Source organism: Miniopterus natalensis, chromosome 5 (genome assembly GCF_054644295.1).
Source record: "Miniopterus natalensis isolate mMinNat1 chromosome 5, mMinNat1.hap1, whole genome shotgun sequence".
In the NCBI taxonomy this organism is placed as follows: domain Eukaryota; kingdom Metazoa; phylum Chordata; class Mammalia; order Chiroptera; family Miniopteridae; genus Miniopterus; species Miniopterus natalensis.
The window spans coordinates 88801742-88820671 of record NC_142085.1 but is presented as its reverse complement, the minus strand read 5'-3'; the positions used below and the strand labels follow the sequence as shown (position 1 = coordinate 88820671).

Here is an 18930-nt window from a genome sequence, read left to right as displayed (position 1 = left end):
TACTGCTTTAAAATGATCACTGCGCTTCGCGTGGGTCGCTCCGAGCAATCTTAAGGTGCGAGGGAACAGCAACAGGCAGCTTGAAGACGTTGAGGTTGGGGGTTTTGTCAGGAGCATGGTCTCCTCTGTGGGAGGCAGGGCGGACGGGTGAGTAACACTTTCTGTCTCGTGGACGTTCTGAAGCGGGGGCTTCCTTTAAAGTCATCCAGCTTCTGCCCTAGCGAATACTGTGACTTCCAGCTTTAATTCCACCGGATTTTACAGTCTCCTATTCATACGCGTTGTGGTGTTCAGACGCCAAACACTTTCGTAAATGGTCCCATTTTTACCTGTGAAACCAGATGGAGCAGGACATGACCCCCGGGATCCCCCGTGGGTGACGGTGTGTCTGCTGTGACGGAGGGGGAGGTGTGGAGTCCACCATGAACGTACTGACCTTCAGTTCTGGAGAAGATGCCCTGTACTTGATGACCAGCTCTCTGTGCTCCTTTCCCTGGCCTTGGGTGTGTGTGCAGAGCGCTGCTTCGTCTAGCAGAGTTCAGGCCCCTTTGCGGGTCCCTTGGTTTCCTGTGATCGCCTCTCATTCACCCCCCGCCCCCCCCTCACAGTTCCCGGCCCAGCGCGGTGCTTGGGGGACAGGCACACATGTGAGTGCAGTGCCCCCGGCTGGGAAGTGTGCCTGGCTTACCTGTCACACACGTCACACGTCGCCCTGCTTGCGTCCCACGGCTGCAGGGGACACCCGCAGGGCAGAGTTTAGTCTGTGACCCGCTCTAGCACTGGAGGCATCTCTGACCTCACCTGGCGTTTGTTTGTGTGTTCCCTTCGTTCCCACAGAGCTGTGACCTGGACCAGCAGAGCATCGTCCACGTAGTGCTGAGACCCAGGAGAGAAGGCCAGGCAACGACCCCCGGCGGGGACGGTCCCCGGAGCACTGCGGGCGCCTCCAAGAGGGAGCCTGAGAGCCTCACCCGCGTGGACTTCAGCAGCTCTGTCCTGCCGACCGACTCGGAGGGCCTGGCTGTCATTTTGAAGGCTGACCGGCCCGCGGGGAGACCAGGTGACTACAGTGACTCTGTTGCGCCAGCCAAGCGCTCTGTGCAGTGAAGCCTCCTCTGAGGGGGGTTCTCCGTCAGTGGTGTTCACGACGGGCCCTATCGCAGGAGGCGACACCGCTAGAAGGAGAGCGTTTGGGTGTAAAATGGAGGTGCTGCGCTTAATAGGAACACAGGAAAGGTTTGCCCATGAGAATGCACACGAGGGGTGGAGACGCTCTCAGGACCAGCACTTTTTCTCCGAGGAGCTGGAGAGGGTGGGGACGTGTGACGCTTTGCGCTTGGGTCAAAATAGATGGTTCCGGTGCATGTATATCCCTCTTGGTTTTCTCTTTTCTTCCATTTCTTATTCAGTTAAAATGCATTTTGTTTGCTGATGTTTCTGGTGATGTAGAGAGATTTTAAGAAGCAGAAAGAGAGCTCCAGAGGTGCTGTCAGTCATTCGCGGGCTCTAGGCCAGCGTGTCGCGTGTCAGGGACGTCCTTTGGTGAAAGGCCTTCCCTCTCTCGGTGCTGCAGCCCACTGCAGCATGCTTTGCTTTGGCAAGGGCGGGGATCCCTTTGTTATTCTGACAATATTAATATGTTTCCTTTAGTCTTTTATTTTCCAATGTAAATAGTCAGAGTATAACAGGATTATTTTCGACTGCATGAGACAAAAACCCCAAAACAGTGCCAGTGGCCCTGAAACATAGACGTTCGTTTCTCCACACAGACAGTGAGTGGAGACACTGGCAGCCCTGGGCTAGTGTGGCTCTCACAGTGCCAGAGTCGCTGGAACCAGCAAGATGGAGACTTAAAATAATATGAAATATCTTCTGCTAAACTCACTAAATTTAAAGATAGTAGATGAAATTGCCAAAAAAAAAAAAGGGGGGGGGGGCGGGGGCATTATATCCAAGGACATGTGGGAAGTAGAAACAGCACAGCTGTCCGTCAGCAGAGGAGTGGATGAACCCAGGACCTACGTGCACGGTTGGTTCCCGGGGTCCTCAGGTGGTTGGGAGGGAGGGAGGTGCCCTTCACATGTACTGGGCACCTAGGAGACTGAAAAATACAACTGAGAAATGGGAAAGACATGTAAGAAATGGGGGGAAATGAAGCACATCTAAACCCCTATAGTACCTGTGTGATCCAGATGAGAACTTAATACGAGTATTGGGCCCAGCCTGTGGTGCGTCTGGTGCGCCAAGCAGAGCAGCATCCGTGAAAGCTTCCAGAGGACTCAGGTGTGTGGCTCGATGCCCCGGAGACAAGCGCTACCGAGAGGGCACATGTAACTGATGTAAGTCAAACAGGCTGTTCCTCCTGAGTGGAGGTGAGCATATTCCGTAAGCCAGAAGATAAGTTCCCCCCAAACTTGAGAAAATAAAACAGCATTTTGAAACAGAATATACAACAGATGTGATTTATGTTAATTAAAGCAAAATAGAAAAACATGAAGCCCCAAGCGACACAACAGAAAGAGGTAGCTCAGGATAGAGCTCAGTTTTAGTCACTTGGATTTTAAAGTATCCTCGGTGGATGGAGTAAAACAATGAAATACATGGTGCCAAAGAGAGAATTCGTGAGCTGGAATGTAGATATGAGGCAGTTACCATAATGTGACACAAGTTAAAATGTAAAAAATAGTTTTAAGAGACTAGGAGTTTGGAATGAGGTGGCCGAACATACGTCTGATAGGAAACCCTTATATCTGTTAGGAGGCCAGAGAGCACAGAGGACAGACAGATTTCTCAGAGGCCGACTGAGAACCTTCCAGTGCGGAGAAGGCCTCCGGCTCACGCGTGCAGAGTCCCGAGCAAGACCAGTGAAGGCCTGCAGCTGGTCTCAGTCCAGTGAAGGAGCAGTGCGCTCACTCCATAAAAAATACACCACCAAGGAAAAAGAAGATCTAAAAGTCAAACGGAGAGACAAGGTTACCTGAGAGGAAACAATAGTTTGAATGACTCCTACCAGGAGTAATAGAAAAATGGTGACATGATATCAAATAACTGCGGGAAACACCTGCTAACTTAGAATTCTGTACCCAGCACACCCGGCAAAGGTACAGGAGAGGACAGTGAACAGAGTTTTAGACAAACACTGGGAGTATCAGCACCCAATCTGAAAGAACCGCTGGAGTATTTGTAACAGGAACATCGCAGTTTGGGAAGATCTAAAACTGTCTTTGTTCACAGATGACACGATTGTCTACCTAGAAAATCAGAAAGAATTAACAACAAAAAAATAACTCCTGAAACTAATATCAAGAGTGCAGGATACAAAATTAATATGCAAAAGTCAGTTTCTTTTTTTATACTGCAATGAACAAGTGGAATTTGAAATTAAAACACGATGCCATTTACATTAGCACCCCATACGTGAAAAACTTAGACATAAACCTACCAAAACATGTGCAGGATCTGTGTGAGGACAGTCACCCGACTCCAATGAAAGAAACCCAAGAACTAAATAGGTGGAGAGACATCCCATGTTCATGGAGAAGACTCAGTGTTGTCAAGATGTCAACTTCCGAACTCGATCTGAACAATTCCAATGAAAATCCCAGCAGGTTATCTTGTGGATGTTGATCCGCTGGTTCCAAACTTTATACGGAGAGGAGAACAACCCCGAATTGCCAACACAGCGCTGAAGGAAAACAAAGCCAGAGGACTGACGCTGCCTGATGTCGCGCCAGCCCATAAAGCTGCAATAACCAAGCCAGCATCGGACTGCGGGCAGAACAGAAAACAGATACGGGGCATAAAACAGAGAGCCCAGAAACAGACCCACACAACACCGGCAGCTGACCTCTGACAAAGGAGGGCAGGCAACGCGACGGGGGACAGGTGGTCTCTTCGACAGATGGTGCGGGAACAACTGAATATTGACACAGACCTTACGCTATTCGAAAAAGTAAACTCAAAATGGATCACATGTTTAAATGTGAAACAGAAAACTATAAGACTCCCAGAATATAGCATAGGAGAAAACCGAGATGCCCTTGAGGATGGTGATGACTTAGACACAACGCCGTGGGCGTGACCCATGAAATACATAAACCATAAGCTAGACCTCATTAAACTGAACAGTTTCTTCCCGTGAAAGACGGTGTCAAGATCATGAGAAGACAAGCCACAGACGGGGAGAAAACACCTGCAAAAGACACATCTCATAAGGGCAGTCATCCAAAATATGCAAGGAACTTGTAAAACTCAGCAATGAAATGAACCACCCACTTAAAAAACAGGCTGAAGTTGTTCCCAGACACCTCACCAGACAATATATACAAGCAGCAAATAAGCGTCCGAAAAGGTTCTCAGTAGCGTCCGTCATCAGGGAACTGGAAATTGAAACAAGGAGACACCACTACACACCTACCGGAATGGCCAAGATCCAAAGCGCTGACGACACCAACTGCGCTCAAGGACATGGAGCAGCAGGAACTCCACTCGGTGCTGGCCGGTGTGAAAAGCGGTGCAGCCACTTTGGAAGACAGTTTAACAGTTTCTTTCAAAGTCAAACATGCTCTTACCGCACCACACGGCAGCCATGCCCCTCGGTGTCTGCGCAAATGAGCTGAAGAAGGGTGTCTACATAGTCATCCGCACACGGAGGCTCAGCGCCGTTTTATTCGTAATTGCCAAAACTTGGAAGCAGCCACAACGTCCTCCAGCAGGTGAACAGATAAGCTATGGTCCATCCAGGCAATAAACTATTATCCAGTGCTAAACACAAACGAGCTATCGAACCATATAGGACATGGAGGAAACTGCAGTGCACACCACTAAGTGACGGGAGCCAACTCGAGAAGCCTACGTACTGTGTGATTCCAACTATATGACGTTCAGAAATGAACACTATGGAGACAGTAAAAAACAAAAAAAACAAATCAGTGGTCGCCAGGGATTGCGGGGAGAGGGAAGGTTGAATTGCCAGAGCACAGAGGTATTTTTAGGGTAAATATATTGTTTTGTACGATACTAGAATGGCGGATGCATGTATTATACCCCTGTCCAAACCCACAGACCGCACCTCGCCAGGAGTGAGCCCTCGTGAGCTGCGGACGTCGAGTGTGCCGGTGTGGGGATGGGCTGCACCGCTCCCCTCGGCGCACAAGCCGTGCTGCGCAGTGCGGGGCGTCCGCGGTGGAGCAGGTTGTGTGTGTGGGGGCGACGAGGGTCTGCGGGGACCCGCCGTATTTTTGCTCAGCTTTGCTGTGAACCTAGAGCTGCTCTAATAAATAAAGGCTATTAAAATAAATGAAATTGCTTTGAAGGCTTGAGCTCTGAATACGCATTATAGATACATCACGATTGCTGGGGGATATGTTCTCATCAGCGATTTTTGCCAGGGGTCGAATGTCGTACAAGAAGAAAATTATTCTGGGATTATAAATTAGTTAACACTTGCCAAATACAAATCAGTCACGGGGGCCTGCTAATGAAATGAAATGATGAACCTCAGACGGCGTTCTCGTTTTTTCACATCTCAAGTACTTGGAAATGTGGATTATCCACGCGACTGACTCCAAGCCAGAGGGTGTGGGCTTCCTGGTGCCTCGGGCAGAGCTAAGGAGGGCCTCCCGCCTCAACCTTCCCCAAACGACGAAACGCTGGCAGTCACACCAGAACGCCTTCAACTCACCGTGGCATCAAGTTATTAGAAATACGTTCTGGTTCTGCCAAGAACTTAAGTTTCCTCCAACAGAGACATTTTGCTATAATACGTCCTTTCGAGATGAGTGTGGACATAGAGGACAATCTTGTGCAGTAGGGGTGTTGCCAGCCTGGCAAATTTGGGGGTGAGTTTTTGAAGGAGGGGAATAGTCCTATATTCCATTTCCAGATGGTAGATTGGTAGATAGATGGGTGGGTGGGTGGGTGGATAGATAAAGAGCAGTTAGGATAGGACTGCTATGCTAGATACCAAAAAAAAATCACGTTCTTGCAGGACAATAAACAGTGCATCTGGGCCGTCTGCTCCACTGGGCAGTTCTTTACATCTCCACTGGAAGTCGAGTTAACCCTGCCCCCCGCAAAGCTGTAAAATGGCCCAAGGAAGTGATCTCCATCGCACTGAAGAAAATCTCTTTGGCCCAATTCCCAGTTTCCGCTGTTTTTCTGGCTATTTTGAGAAGGAAGCTACAGTGGTCCTATTTAATGTGCGAACTGTTACAGAAAATAACATTCTCCTGCCAACCATCATTCTAAGCCCATTGTAGAGATGCAATTTTTTTTTTTTTTTCTCTCAATAGAATAATTAATTTTTTCCCTGACACTTAACGGCTTATGAAACTTTTACACTTACCTTGCTTGATTTTTATTAGGAACATAATCACCGTCTCTTTGTTTATACAGAAACCGACAGCAAAGACTAAATTTTCCAGCTCCCACGGCTAAAAGGTGCTGAGGCCCAGCTTTGAACCAGGCCCCGATGGTTCCAAACTCCATTCTCTTTGAATTGGATCCAAGTGTTCATGGAACTTTGCTAAGGTTTTGCCTGGTTTGTAAAATCAACGCTAATCCTGAGCACTCTGATGCCTTTATTTGAAGGGCTTCAGCAGATATCCCACCTTTGTAAAACATGTGGGTAATAGTTCCCCAGCTGAAGGGATGTCGCCATCCAGAGCTTGACATTCCAGCTGAAAGTAACATACCAGTTGACAGGAAATACTTAAGAGCCATAAAAAAAACGCTCTTAATATATTTGGAGTTAGTCAATGAGAAACTTTATGATTTGAATTTGGCAAGAAGTTATATAATCTTTTTATTGTTTTTTCAAACACAGTTTCCAAAGTACTTTAGACATATTTCTAAAGCTTTTTCCCCCTGTCAGCTCCAGGCTGTGGCAACACATTGTGTGTCCCTAGCTCTGTGCTTTAACCCAGGCGAAGGTTGGACAGGCCCCGCCCCGGGCCACACCCCGAGGCTTAGTCATCACCTCCTTGGGAATCCCGGTGTGGTCAGCGATCCACTGAGAACAGCTTCCCGAATTAAAGAACGTTCAGACTGTAGGATATCAGACTCTAGAGCCCCCCAGCAAGGGAACCAGACAAAACAGAGCCCGGCCCAGCGACACAGATGCTCCTGCCGTTCACGCCCTGCTTGTCGGGCTGTGCTGGAAATCGGCTGCCAAACATACACCAGGCAGGTTTCTCTAAAGAGCGGCAGTTTCTCCTCCGAGCTGCTTTGATTTACAGTAATTGGCCCAAGGGGAGCTATCTGGCTGTAATGCGTTTTCGCTCAGCTGTTTGACAGTTGTTGCCCGTAACTACAAATTATTGATGGATTGATGACATGATATATTCATGAATTATGTTCGCCGTCCTCGGTGATTGGAGGGAATCAATAATTTTTGGAAAGATGGAAATAAAAGATCACTCTCGGGAATAATATCCAGTTTGCACCGAATAATTCGCATATCCTTCTTCTTTTTCCCGAGAACTGGGGTGTGGGATTGGGGACTAGCCGGGACCTGTGCACCCTCCCTATACGCAATGAAGTTACAGAAATAGATTCGCATTCGTTTTGTGCACATAGTACGCCTTTAGCTGACTTTTTTTTGGAAGTGTTTGAGGATGGTAGATGAGAGCCCGGCTGGGCGTGGCTCAGCGGTTGAGGGTCGACCTGGGATCCAGGCGATCGGGGTTCAATTCCCGGTCAGGGCACATGCCCAGGGTGCGGGCTCGATCCCCAGTCGGGGGCGTGCAGGAGGCAGCCGATCAATGACTCTCTCTCATCATTGATGTTTCTCCCTCTCTCCCTCTCCTTTCCTCTCTCTAAAATCAATAAAGATATATTTAAAAATAAATAAAAAGATGGTAGATAATTCAGACAGCCTACCCACTGTGCGACAGACACCTACTATGTTTTGTTTTATTGACTTTAGACAGTGGGGAAGGGAGAAAGAGAGAGAGAGAAACATGGGTCAGTTGCCTCCCACACGCACCCCGGCTGGGGACTGAAGCTGTAACCTGGGCGTGTGCCCTGAGCGGGAATTGAACCTGCGACCCGTTGGTGCCTGGGGACGGTGCTCAGCCAGCTGAGCCACACCGGCCAGGGGGAGACCTATTCAACAGGCACTTGTTCTTAGGTCAAAATTTCAATGAAGAGATTTCACGCCTACACTCAAAGCAATTTTAATACCCCATTCTTGTAGCGTTCGTTTCTTTTTTCCCCTAACGTTTAACTTGGAATAATATTCTCCCTTTTCCTTCTGTTAACCGGGAGGGCACCCTAAGGAGTTGCCACTGATAAGCCCCGGAAGGTACTGTGATGGCCTCCTATTGCCCTGTTAACCCTTGGGAGCTGACTGCCGTTTCTAAAGGAAACATTTACGTCCGCTCGTGACCGTCCAGCCACGGCAGCATGTGATTCTGTGCAACATCAGCACGACGGAGGCTTTTCAACAGAATGACGAAGTGAGCCCATCCCAGAAAACATAACGCGCGCTGGTCGTTCACCGCAGGCCCCGCCGCGCGGAGCACCCGTCCTGCCGTCCGCGTTTACCTGGGCGCGCAGGGGCCCCGCCTCCTGTCCTGCGGTCTGCAAGGGTCTCGAGGGAGAGACGTGCTTTTCCTGGCGGAGCCAGCGGACTTTGGGACTAGCTGTCATTACATGACGTGGTCGCCTCTCAGGAACGTGTCTAATTGCTTTGTTGTTTTTAAGGCTCTTTCGTGCGAACTGAAGTCCCTTGCAGTTCCCCGGTGTGTCCCGGGTGGGTGAGAGGTGGGGGCATGTATGAGCTACTTTTCTCTGTAAGTAACTCAGAATTTCCACAGCCCGAGAGTGAAGGCGTTTGTAGATGTAAATACTTTGTTTTCATTCAGCAACGCGTTGGGAACACAGAAAATTTTCTTGGTTAGTTACTAGTTGATTGTTGTTTAAGGAAGTTTTGCATCTAGGCGGCGACTCCTTTGCGTAAATATTCCTCATAAGTGGTAAACACCCGGGTGGGTTTTACAAGGAAGAGAACCAGTTAGAAACTAAAGGAAACTTGATCAAAATTAACATGTTTCCCTCTGCTATTGGGAGGTCACTAGACCCTCGGCTCCAGTAAGTACGGAGCAGCTTTCCCAGCCCCAGGGTTGCGTTTTCTCTGCTGCAAATGGGTGGCAGTCGTTACTGCTCCAGGAATTCGCATCTTCACGGCGAAGACGGGGCTGGCGCGCCCCTGCGGGCTCCAAACGCAGAGTGAGGGCCGCCCGCCCCGACTGAGACGCCGCGGCCCAGGGTGTGCCGTGTCCGCTTTTGCTGTGACTACGGGGAGCTCGACGCTCAGCTCAACACGCGGCGATAATCCGTGTATCTACCCAGGCTCTCCCCCTTTTTATGCAGTTTCTTTCTTTCAAAACTTCTTTTGTAGCTTCTTAATGTGAAATGTGAAACCCCACGTGAGAGGTGTGGGAGGGATGTCGCATAAATAAACAAACGCGGACTGTGGCCTGATACCTTGTGCAGGTAGCTGGGTGGAAGCAGTAGTTCCGGGAAATCCACCTTCTGTTTCATTGCTTCTAGAAAGAATTCTGCTTTCCTGAAACGAAGCGACACGTCATCGTCCAGCTGGGAGCAAAGCGGATACATCTGTGTTAGAAAGTGGCCGGGATCGTTGTTTCCAGCAGAGCTGCGTGGTCTCTGCAGTTACACTTGACGCCGTCACAGGCTCGTGTCGCAGCATAAGCGTTTTCATAACGAAATATTCGAAGTTTAAAGCAAACCCTGTTACGATTCGTACACGGCCTCCTGAGGCAGCTCCCACTGAGGGCAAGGAAACCGCTGAAGTGACATCATATGAACCTTGGGTGCAACTTTTAAAATTTTGTGTGTTTTTTTAAACCAAACCATGCCTGGCGCTGTAGAGATAAGAAATAAATATTACAGTTGGTCCCAATATTCGGTACTTCAATTCTCTCTGTCACGGCCTCTCTGGTAAATCGATCTCCAGAGCATGGGCTCCCCTTGGCTGGAGCCCCGTGTGCTTCAGGTTCCCCTTTACCCTGCGGTTCCTTCCGCCAGCTCCGCAGCTGCTCCAGCACGGCCACGGGTTTTCTCTGTATTTGGCCGTGGATTTTCTCTGTATTTGGCCGTGGGTTTTTGCTGTATTTGGATACAGGGATGCCTTCTTAGCATAGCGTTTGCTTTTGCAGTTCTAAGTTATAGCTTTAAAGTTTGGTGGACAAGAACATTCTTGCACGCCTCTGAATAATGCTGAAACCTCAACGAAATCCAAATTCAGTTGTGTTTTCCTCGGCCAGTGACTAAAATAATGAGGTGGCGGGTGGTGCAGTGACTTAAGGGCATAAGAAAGGGCACCGGACAGAACTGTGGTCCAAGGGAAGGGGGAGCAACCTGATTTGTCCAGCTTTTTAACTTCGGCACATTCTCTAGTTTAAATTCCTAACGCTGAAAGGAAATTCAAGAAGCCAAGGCGGACTGTGTTGCCTGCGAGAGCCGGTTCATCCCAGGTCCCCGCAGTCTCCACGGCAGGGACTCTACCCCCCTCTTCAAAACGCTGCTCTAGAGCCAACCCGTCTGTGGGTTTATGGGAGCGAAGACTCTCAGAACGTGTGCGTCCCGAAGTGTGACAGGCCGATGGCACTGTGGGTCAGGGACGGCGCTTCTGAGGACCGGTTTCATTTCCTGCTCTCTCCCCGTGTTTAACGGGGCTCACCTAGTCTTTAGAGTTCGCGCCTGTCCTGACCTGGGACTGGCTGCCACCAGGGCGTGGCCCCTCCTGTGGATAAGGCGGGGGGGGGGTTCAGGATGGTTTCTCAAAGGACATCACTGCTCTGCAAGATGCCATCGCTTCCTCCGCGTCTTCCTGGGTTTGTTGTGAGGAGCAGGACGCCCGATGCTGGCCTAGGGGCCGACCAGAGCAGCGGCCTGAGGACAGCATCACCAGCTGCTAATGCGTCTCTGCCCTTCATGGACACAGAAGATGTGAGCATGTACACGCGCCGTGCGCAAGCTGCGCCGTTTCACACGTGTAATCGTCCGGTGTGACCTGCTCACGTGCTAACGAGGACGCTGACGGGAGTGCGCCTAGAGGTCAGGCCGGGTCCCCGTTTCCCCACCCGCTGGCCAGGACCAGGCTGCAAGGGTTCATGGAACGTCCCCCTTCCTTTGCGTTGACCGTTAGACATCGAAACAGACTCACTGGTCAGAGATTTTGAAGCATCTGGGTTTACTGGACAGCTCGCCTTCAGGGTGATGCAAAACCAACTTGTGCCTCCGTCTGTGAGGAGAGCAAGGCTGACACCAGACGAGTATTTCAAACAGTCTCCCCTGCATTCCGTCTTTCAGCTGCCTTTGGGGCGGACGGTAGAGCCCTTTGATGCCAACGGCCTTGCTCGGAGGAGCACGGACGCGTTGCAGACAGTGTCCCGGCCCCGGTAGCAAAGAACCCCCATGGTGTGGGGAAAAGGCAGGGTGTGAGCAGGGCATGGCCTCCGAGGCTGGGTGGTTCCTCTGTCGGCGTTACCGTTTCGCTGGCGTTTTCTTCACTGTCCTGGGTCTTGCCGTAGGATTCGGATGAGTTAACTTGATGATCTGAAAAATCCCTTCTGTCGTCTAAAGCTCACTGTTCTGTTCGGTTGTCCCTTCGTACGGAGCAGGCCTGGCCCGGGCCTGGGGGAAGGCAGCGGAGACCAAGCGGCCGGCGCCGAAACGGTTCTGACCTCTTCAGCAAGCAGTGCTCGTGAAGGTCCCCGAGTCAGAGACGTCCGCTTAATGAGGGGAGGCGTTGCCCGAAAGGGCTGTCGTTTCGCGTAGCTATGGAAGGCATTTTAGAAACCCCTTTCTGCTGAGAATTAGTATGGAGACAGCAAGTTGCAGAGCTTCTGCAGCGTTCACGGGACGTGCATGGGACCACCCCACCCCACCCAGGACCAGAAGGCGCCCTGTGGCGTCGGGTTATTTAGCTGCTGCATCATTTGTGAGGAAACCTAGTGTCCACTGTGCTCACGGAGATGTTTATATAGCACAAATTAAGCACATTTTCCTGCCGGCATTTTCCCTTTTGCTCAGCTATTTGCCTTGACTTCCTTCGGGCCCAAGCATAGGTTTTTCACGTAAACGGTGACACTGATCTCTGGGAATGAACCGCATCCTACATCCTACGCCCGAATTAATTCACCGTCTTCAGTGGCCATGCCTCACCCCCGAATTCCGCACAGACCCCGGCGTTGGAAAGGTCCTGGAAGGCAGAAGTGCGTAAGAGATGTTGGTGGGACTTTTTTTTTTATTTGACGTAGGTGGCCCGTGATCACTGACAACCTCGTCAAACCCCGAGACCTCGAGACCTCGAGGAGTCACAACCGAGGGAAAAAGAAACCACACGGGGCCTCCGCTAATATTAAAGTGTTCAAAGTGACTGGTTGAATCTCAACCTGGAGGGAAATCGATGATTTCATACCAAACCGCGGCTCCATCACACGCCTGTGCACAGGACTGTGGAAGGAAAGGCAATTAGTCTGCCAATCGGAGGACAGAGGTCGCTGCTCCCTGACATCCTAGGCGCCGTTCAGTAAGCTGCGCTGTATTTAGAGAGGTGATGGGGCGGGAGCTGCAGATGGGGGCAGCTGCAGATGGGGTGGAGGGAGCTGCAGATGAGGGGAGCTGCAGATGGGGGAGCTGCTGATGGGGGGAGCTGCAGATGAGGGGAGCTGCAGATGGGGTGGAGGGAGCCGCAGATGAGGGGAGCTGCAGATGGGGGGAGCTGCAGATGGGGTGGAGGGAGCCGCAGATGAGGGGAGCCGCAGATGAGGGGAGCTGCAGATGGGGGGAGCTGCAGATGGGGGGGCTGCAGATGGGGGAGCCACAGGTGGGGGGGCTGCAGATGAGGGGAGCCGCAGGTGGGGGGGCTGCAGATGAGGGGAGCTGCAGATGGGGGGAGCTGCAGGTGGGGGGGCTGGAGATGGGGGGGCTGCAGATGAGGGGAGCCGCAGGTGGGGGGGCTAGAGATGGGGGGCTGCAGATGAGGGGAGCTACAGAAGCTGCCTCTCTTAGACCTACACCCCCAGCAAGGCGAGGGGGTTCCTGCAGAAAGAGGCAGGGCCAGGCATGGGAGGGGCCACACAGGGACAACACGCCCGGCCCCTAAAGGGACACTTACAATTCAGCAAAAAGCCTGGGATGCAGGGTCAGGAATTTGCCGGCAAAGGAAGCAGAGCCTGTTAGGCCGACTCGGTCCACAGGCAGCCTCCCATCTGCCCTTTTATCTCCTGGTCCTGAGCTGAGTCCCCTCTCCCCTTTCTTGTGAAGCTGAGAGCTTATTTGGAAAGCAGTCAGAAATGGGCTTCCAAGGTCGTGAATGTCACCTGCCGGGGAGGTGAAGGTGTGAAAGTAGTCAGGGTGACAGACTTCCATCTGCAGGGAGCTGTGTGGCAGGCGGTGACCCCATGGGGCCGCTGTAGTATGACCACTGAGGCGACACAGCACCCTCACCCCAGCCTCATCCCCCCCAGTGCCCGTGTTCTTGGTGGAACCAGTGGAATCCGGAGCCTGGGGTCCTTCTTGCAAACAAACGCCTGCCTTTCTCTCCCCTCCTGTCTTCTCTGTGAGAAATTGCTCTGTTTGGTTTAATTTTTTTTTTCTGTGTCTGGGCTGCATTTAATCATTTGGGACAGTGGTTAATGTGATTGGATTAGGCTTTCTGATTTATGAAGGAAGAGGTAATGCCTTAATTTCACAACACAAAACCCTCGGCATCTTTGATGCTAATTGATTGAGTGGAGCTGTCACACAGGAGTAATTTTTCCAGGGCCACGCCACGCGCGGGACTGTTGTTTCCTCGGAGGACCTAAGGTGACGTTCAGTTGTGGAGACAGGCCCAGAAGGCAGCTGTTGCTGTCTGCTCCGTTTTCCCAGGATTAACTCCCACACCAGTGCCGTGCGGTTCTGGCCACAAATAAAGGCAGGTCCTCAGCTTCAGAAACTTGGGGGTCGTCAGGAAAATGTGTAGCCCCACTGCTGATTAATTTCCTCAAGGATTTGCTCTCCATTTAAAATATGCTTGTCTGTTAGGGCCTAACTTTACTTGTTTGAAATCCACTTGAAATATAAATATTCTTTAGAATAGTGGGGCAAAGAATTAGGTTTTCCCATTAAAAAATAAAATTTCTCCATCAACAATGAGAGGTGTTAATATTCCAATGGGAATTCGTGGCCAATAAGAAAACCTGTGTGGAGGGGGATGGGAGCATTATATCTGTCATCTCTCAGCGTTCAAATATTTTCTTTGGAAGCTAATTTGACTTAGAGAGAGGGAGAGAGAGAGGCTGAGACAGACAGAGAGGGAGGGAGCGCGTATTTGTCGGATCCAGGGGAGGGAATTCTCCTGCATTTATTGAGAAGGCTGGTGAACAGTCTCTGCAATTACTCCCCGGCCTACAGCATCATTATAGCATAGGAACGGCCAACCTGTGGATTTATATCACACCGCGAGGGCAGACATCTGAATCTACTCTTATTTTTAAATATTTTCATGGGATGGAAAGAAAACCAGAAGGCGACAATGGAGATTTAAAGTTATTTTCAGGTGGGCATGCATCGAGCTTGTGCAAAGCAGGGCTCCGTGGAACCCTTGTCCGCCGTGAGCCGGCGGGCGGGCGCCGTGAGGAGCAGCGAGAGGACAGGAGGGTTTCCCGTGGATGCAGGTGGCTAGCGGTGTTGACAAAGCAAAGGTGCGCTTCCCCACAGGCCGCGTCCGCGACCCTCCGCTACTATCGGCAGTGTGCAGATTCCCACCTCCAAGCTCTACAGATGGCTCCGTGTTAAACTCTGACCAAATGGAAGCCGACGTCTGACCGAGTCTCCGATGAGCACTATCAAAGCCTCGCTGATCACAATCACGAAATGTGAGGGGAACAGCCCAAGGAGCTGGCTGTCAGCCAGGTGCCTCCCTCCTGGCTCTTCTGCCGCCCCGGCCCCACGCCCAGCGTCCGCCCGGCGTCCTTCCTGCCTCCGTCCGCCCTCGGCCGAGCAGGGAGAGAGCAGAGGTGCCTGCTTCGGAGGGGAAGTGCTGCTCCCACTTTGTGCCAGCAGGTGTTTGGGGCCCGGCAGGTGACGGCAGGTGACTTGGACTGTACCACAGGCACCGGGCTCCTGCCCTGTGAACGTTGGCCGTGGTCAAAGCTACTTCTAGACTCATGGGCACAAGTGTATTCACTGGTCCCCAATACACATGATTTAATTACTCAAGTAAGATGTACACACGGACATGTGCGCGTATATACGTGTGTGTGTATATGTACACTGTACTAAAAGGAATACCTTTGCTACTCAAAGTCGTATCTATTGGTACTTTGTAATACAATAATAGATCGTAAGAACTTTTTGGTAACAGCTTATAACAAAGTGCGTACATTTGTTGATGTTTCCTTGGATGAAGCATTAATGACTGAGTGCCCGCTCTGTGCCAGCACGGTTAGACATTTGGACTTAACGGTAAACACCACAGACGGGACTCCTACCCCCGGACCTGACCCTGCAGGGGCAGAGGCAGCCGGCACACAGTGAATGGCTTCATCTGTTGCGTGATCTGAGCTGGCACTGAGTGTGGTAAGAAATGTAAAACAGAGTGAAAGACTAGAGCAGGGGTGGGGAACCTTTTCTCTGCCTCTGCCAAGGGCCATTTGAATATTTATAACATCATTTGCGGGCCATACAAAATCATCAACTTAAAAATTAGCTATGAAAAAACAAACTCCTAGATTTATTGAATTTCGAGTCCCACCCATGGTTGCCTTGGCAGGGCCAGAGCAAATGAGTTCCCAGGCGGCGTATGGCCCGCGGGCCAGACACTCTCCACCCCTGCTCCAAGCAGAGCCCCAAGTGTATACAAGGAGGGTCAGCGTGGCCGGGTCGGGGCAGGAGGTGACGGGCTGGAGGGGAAGGGCAGGGGCACGTGGTACCTGGAAGGTGTGTAAAGAATGTGGGCGTGGAGCCCGCAGAGGACACTGAGCTGAGGAGCGCGGGATCTATTTTATGTTTCTAAATGACTAGCCCAGGCTCTGGTGGAGAAATGGCTCGGTCAGGGTCAGGCGCAGTGAAAGCGGGAGCAGTTATGAGGACCTGGGCCAGCGACGGCGGTCCCTGGGGGAGGGCTGCGTAGCTTTGGAGGCGGCAAGAAGTGGTCCAGCTCTGGAGAGACTGCGTCTGCCTTGGACTGGATGTGGCCTTTGACGGAGAGAGAGGCATTAAGGGTGATTCATGGATATTCCTGCTGAACATCCGATGGGGACGGTCTTTGTTAAGAGGGGGAAGCGGGGGGCAGGAGCAGGCTCTGTTGAGGGGCAACCGCGGGCGCTAACTTGGACAGACGCACTTTGAGACGCCGGTTCACACAGACGAGTCACAGAGCCCATTTGCCGAACAAGTCTGGAGCCCGAAGGTAGGAATGTAAATTTGGGGAATCAAAATGTAGGTATTTGAAGCGGTGACCCTGGGTAAGATCATCTAAGGGGGAGCACAGACAGAAGGCGAGGTCCCTGGGCTGGGCCCTGGAGCTCTGCGTCACCGTGTGGCAGCGAGGACCCGGCAGAGGACCGCAAGGCGCAGCTCGTGGGGGGCGGGGGCACAGAACAGGCGCCTGGCTCGTGTTGCTGGCAGGTTCGTTCTTAGTGGCCGTGGCTGACTCAGGAAGAGGATTTGAAGAGCCCGACAGCGTAAGGTAAGAATTCTTAACCCGAGATGGAGAATACAGCGCTGGGCTCTCCTAGGCATTCACGTAGAGCCAATGTTCATGTTTTCACCTCATTAAAAAGGGATTTTCATAAGCTTTGAATAGCTCTTTGAAGATATTTATAGCTTCAATCAGCTCACCTATTTATCGGGCATTCATTTAAAAACTTTCAGCTATCTTTCAGCAAAGTGAGAGATCAATGGACTAAAACACGTTTCCCCCTGAATTTTTTTGTTTTCCGTTTTAATAACTCATAACTTTGAAGTGTCAGATTTTTAAATGAAAATCCACATGTACAGTGAGAACTTGTTCCATGAACGTCATTACCAATATTTGTCATCTATGAAGAGGACAGTCTCCGGCCCCACTGTGCGTGTGGATGAGCAGTTGTAATAGAGCGCAAATGCAATGGCCTATATTTCTAGTCCCAACAACATACATTTTATGGAACCAATTCTACTGCTCTTATGATGAGTTTTAGAAAAAATTTTAATTTAGTACTTTTGTGATCTTTACATCAGTTGAAATATGTCTACCAAAAACCCCACATCTTCTTAAATAGAAGTAAAGATGAAAGATATTCTATTTTATTGTCAGTCCTTCCCAGACTAAAATTTTGCTTAATGTTCAACTCTTTTGATGATCTCGGTGGTGAGGTTCCCACAACCTAGGGGTGCATGTATTCTTTCGATTGGTGTTTCAGGATTCTTCCAATAATAACCCAGAAGTGGAATCCCTGGGTCATAAGGCAGCTCCATTTTTAATTTTTTGAGGAAACTCCACACTGTTTTCCACCGTGGCTGCACCTAAATGCATTCCCACCAGCAGTGCGCCAGGGCTCCCCTTTCTCCACACCCTCACCAGCACTTGTTTGCTGATTTATTGACGGTGCCTTTCTGACAGGTGTGAGATGGTGTCTCATTGTGGTTTTAATTTGCGTCTCCCTGATGATTAGTGACCTTGAGCATCTTTTCATGTGTCTCTTGGCCGTCTGTATGTCCTCTTTGGAGAAGTGTCTATTCAGAATTTTAATTATTATGTAGCTTATATTTATATAAACTTAAACATATTTTTCATTTATTCTATAATTTATCTGCATTATGATTAGATATTCTCACCGATTTTCAAAAATAAGTTCAAATCCTGGGCATCCACCACCCGAGTTCAAACCCTGCTCTGCCCCTTGAACTTGGGCTAATTGGTCTTACTGGGCTTCGTTCCCGGTCCTTAGAGGAGGAGATAAAAGATAATAGTAACATCTATTTTATGTAATTGTTACCGAGTCAGATACTACTTACAAAGTGACTGGAACAATCCTTGGACATTGTGAACGCCATGCACTCTGAGCCTGGCTTTGAAGAATGAATCAATGTTACTAGTAGTGACACTCGAATGACATTTAAGGAAGGACACGGGAAACGGACGCAAAGGCAGAAGACTGTGGCGTATTTGTAGCCTGGGAATAATTTGGTGTTCCCAGAGCAGAGTGTGTGTGTATGTGGGGCAAGCCAATAGAATCGTATGTGTGGATGTGACGGGTTTAATGATACATTGATACAGTTTATGTAAATGCCAGTTCATAGGACACAGGCCTGTTGCCCATCTCGGTGCCTCTCTCCGCTTGTTACGGGCACAGCTGGGCGCTGTGCAGTGCTCTGCCACCACCGACAGTGCTCTCAGCTGCCTGCAGCAGGCTCTTGTTATATGTCGGGCGCGTGCTAAGGGCGTTGCTTAATCACATCAAATTCTCTCGGTGACCTTCTATTGTGATCTCCATCCACATGTATGAAAACCTTTGCTTAGGTAGGTTAGGTAAATGACTTGCCGGTATTTGTCTTTATTGAGTAACAAATCCCCACCAACTTAGCGGCTTCAAACCACACTCATTTCTGCCCTCACAGCCGCGGTGGGTCAGGAGCCTGGGCTCGGCCCCCCGGGCCCTCTGCTCGGGGCTCCCCGGCTGCGACCCAGGTGCCTCCTCCCGGCCCTGCTGGGTTCTTTCCAGGCTCACAGGGCTGTTGGCACGAGTCAGGCCCCGCAGGCGTAGGACTTGGGGAGAGGATCACACGGGACATGGGTACTCAGGGCCCAAATCTTGGGGACTGCCGTGGAATTCTGCCTCCCATATCGCCCCGGGGTAATGACAAAACTGAAAGTTTGGGATTCAACCCAAAATCTCTTTTAGTCTAAAACACCCCCATAGAATCTAC

General features: G+C 50.6%; 1 protein-coding gene across 1 annotated transcript in view; it reads left to right on the top strand.

Moving 5' to 3' along the window:
* PRKN (parkin RBR E3 ubiquitin protein ligase) overlaps positions 1-18930 on the top strand; it is a 613811-nt gene that overhangs the window by 211002 nt on the left and 383879 nt on the right. The window contains exon 3 of the mRNA XM_087817735.1: positions 838-1060. Within this exon, the coding sequence (XP_087673861.1) occupies positions 838-1060 (223 nt within the window). The remainder of the gene's footprint in view (positions 1-837; positions 1061-18930) is intronic.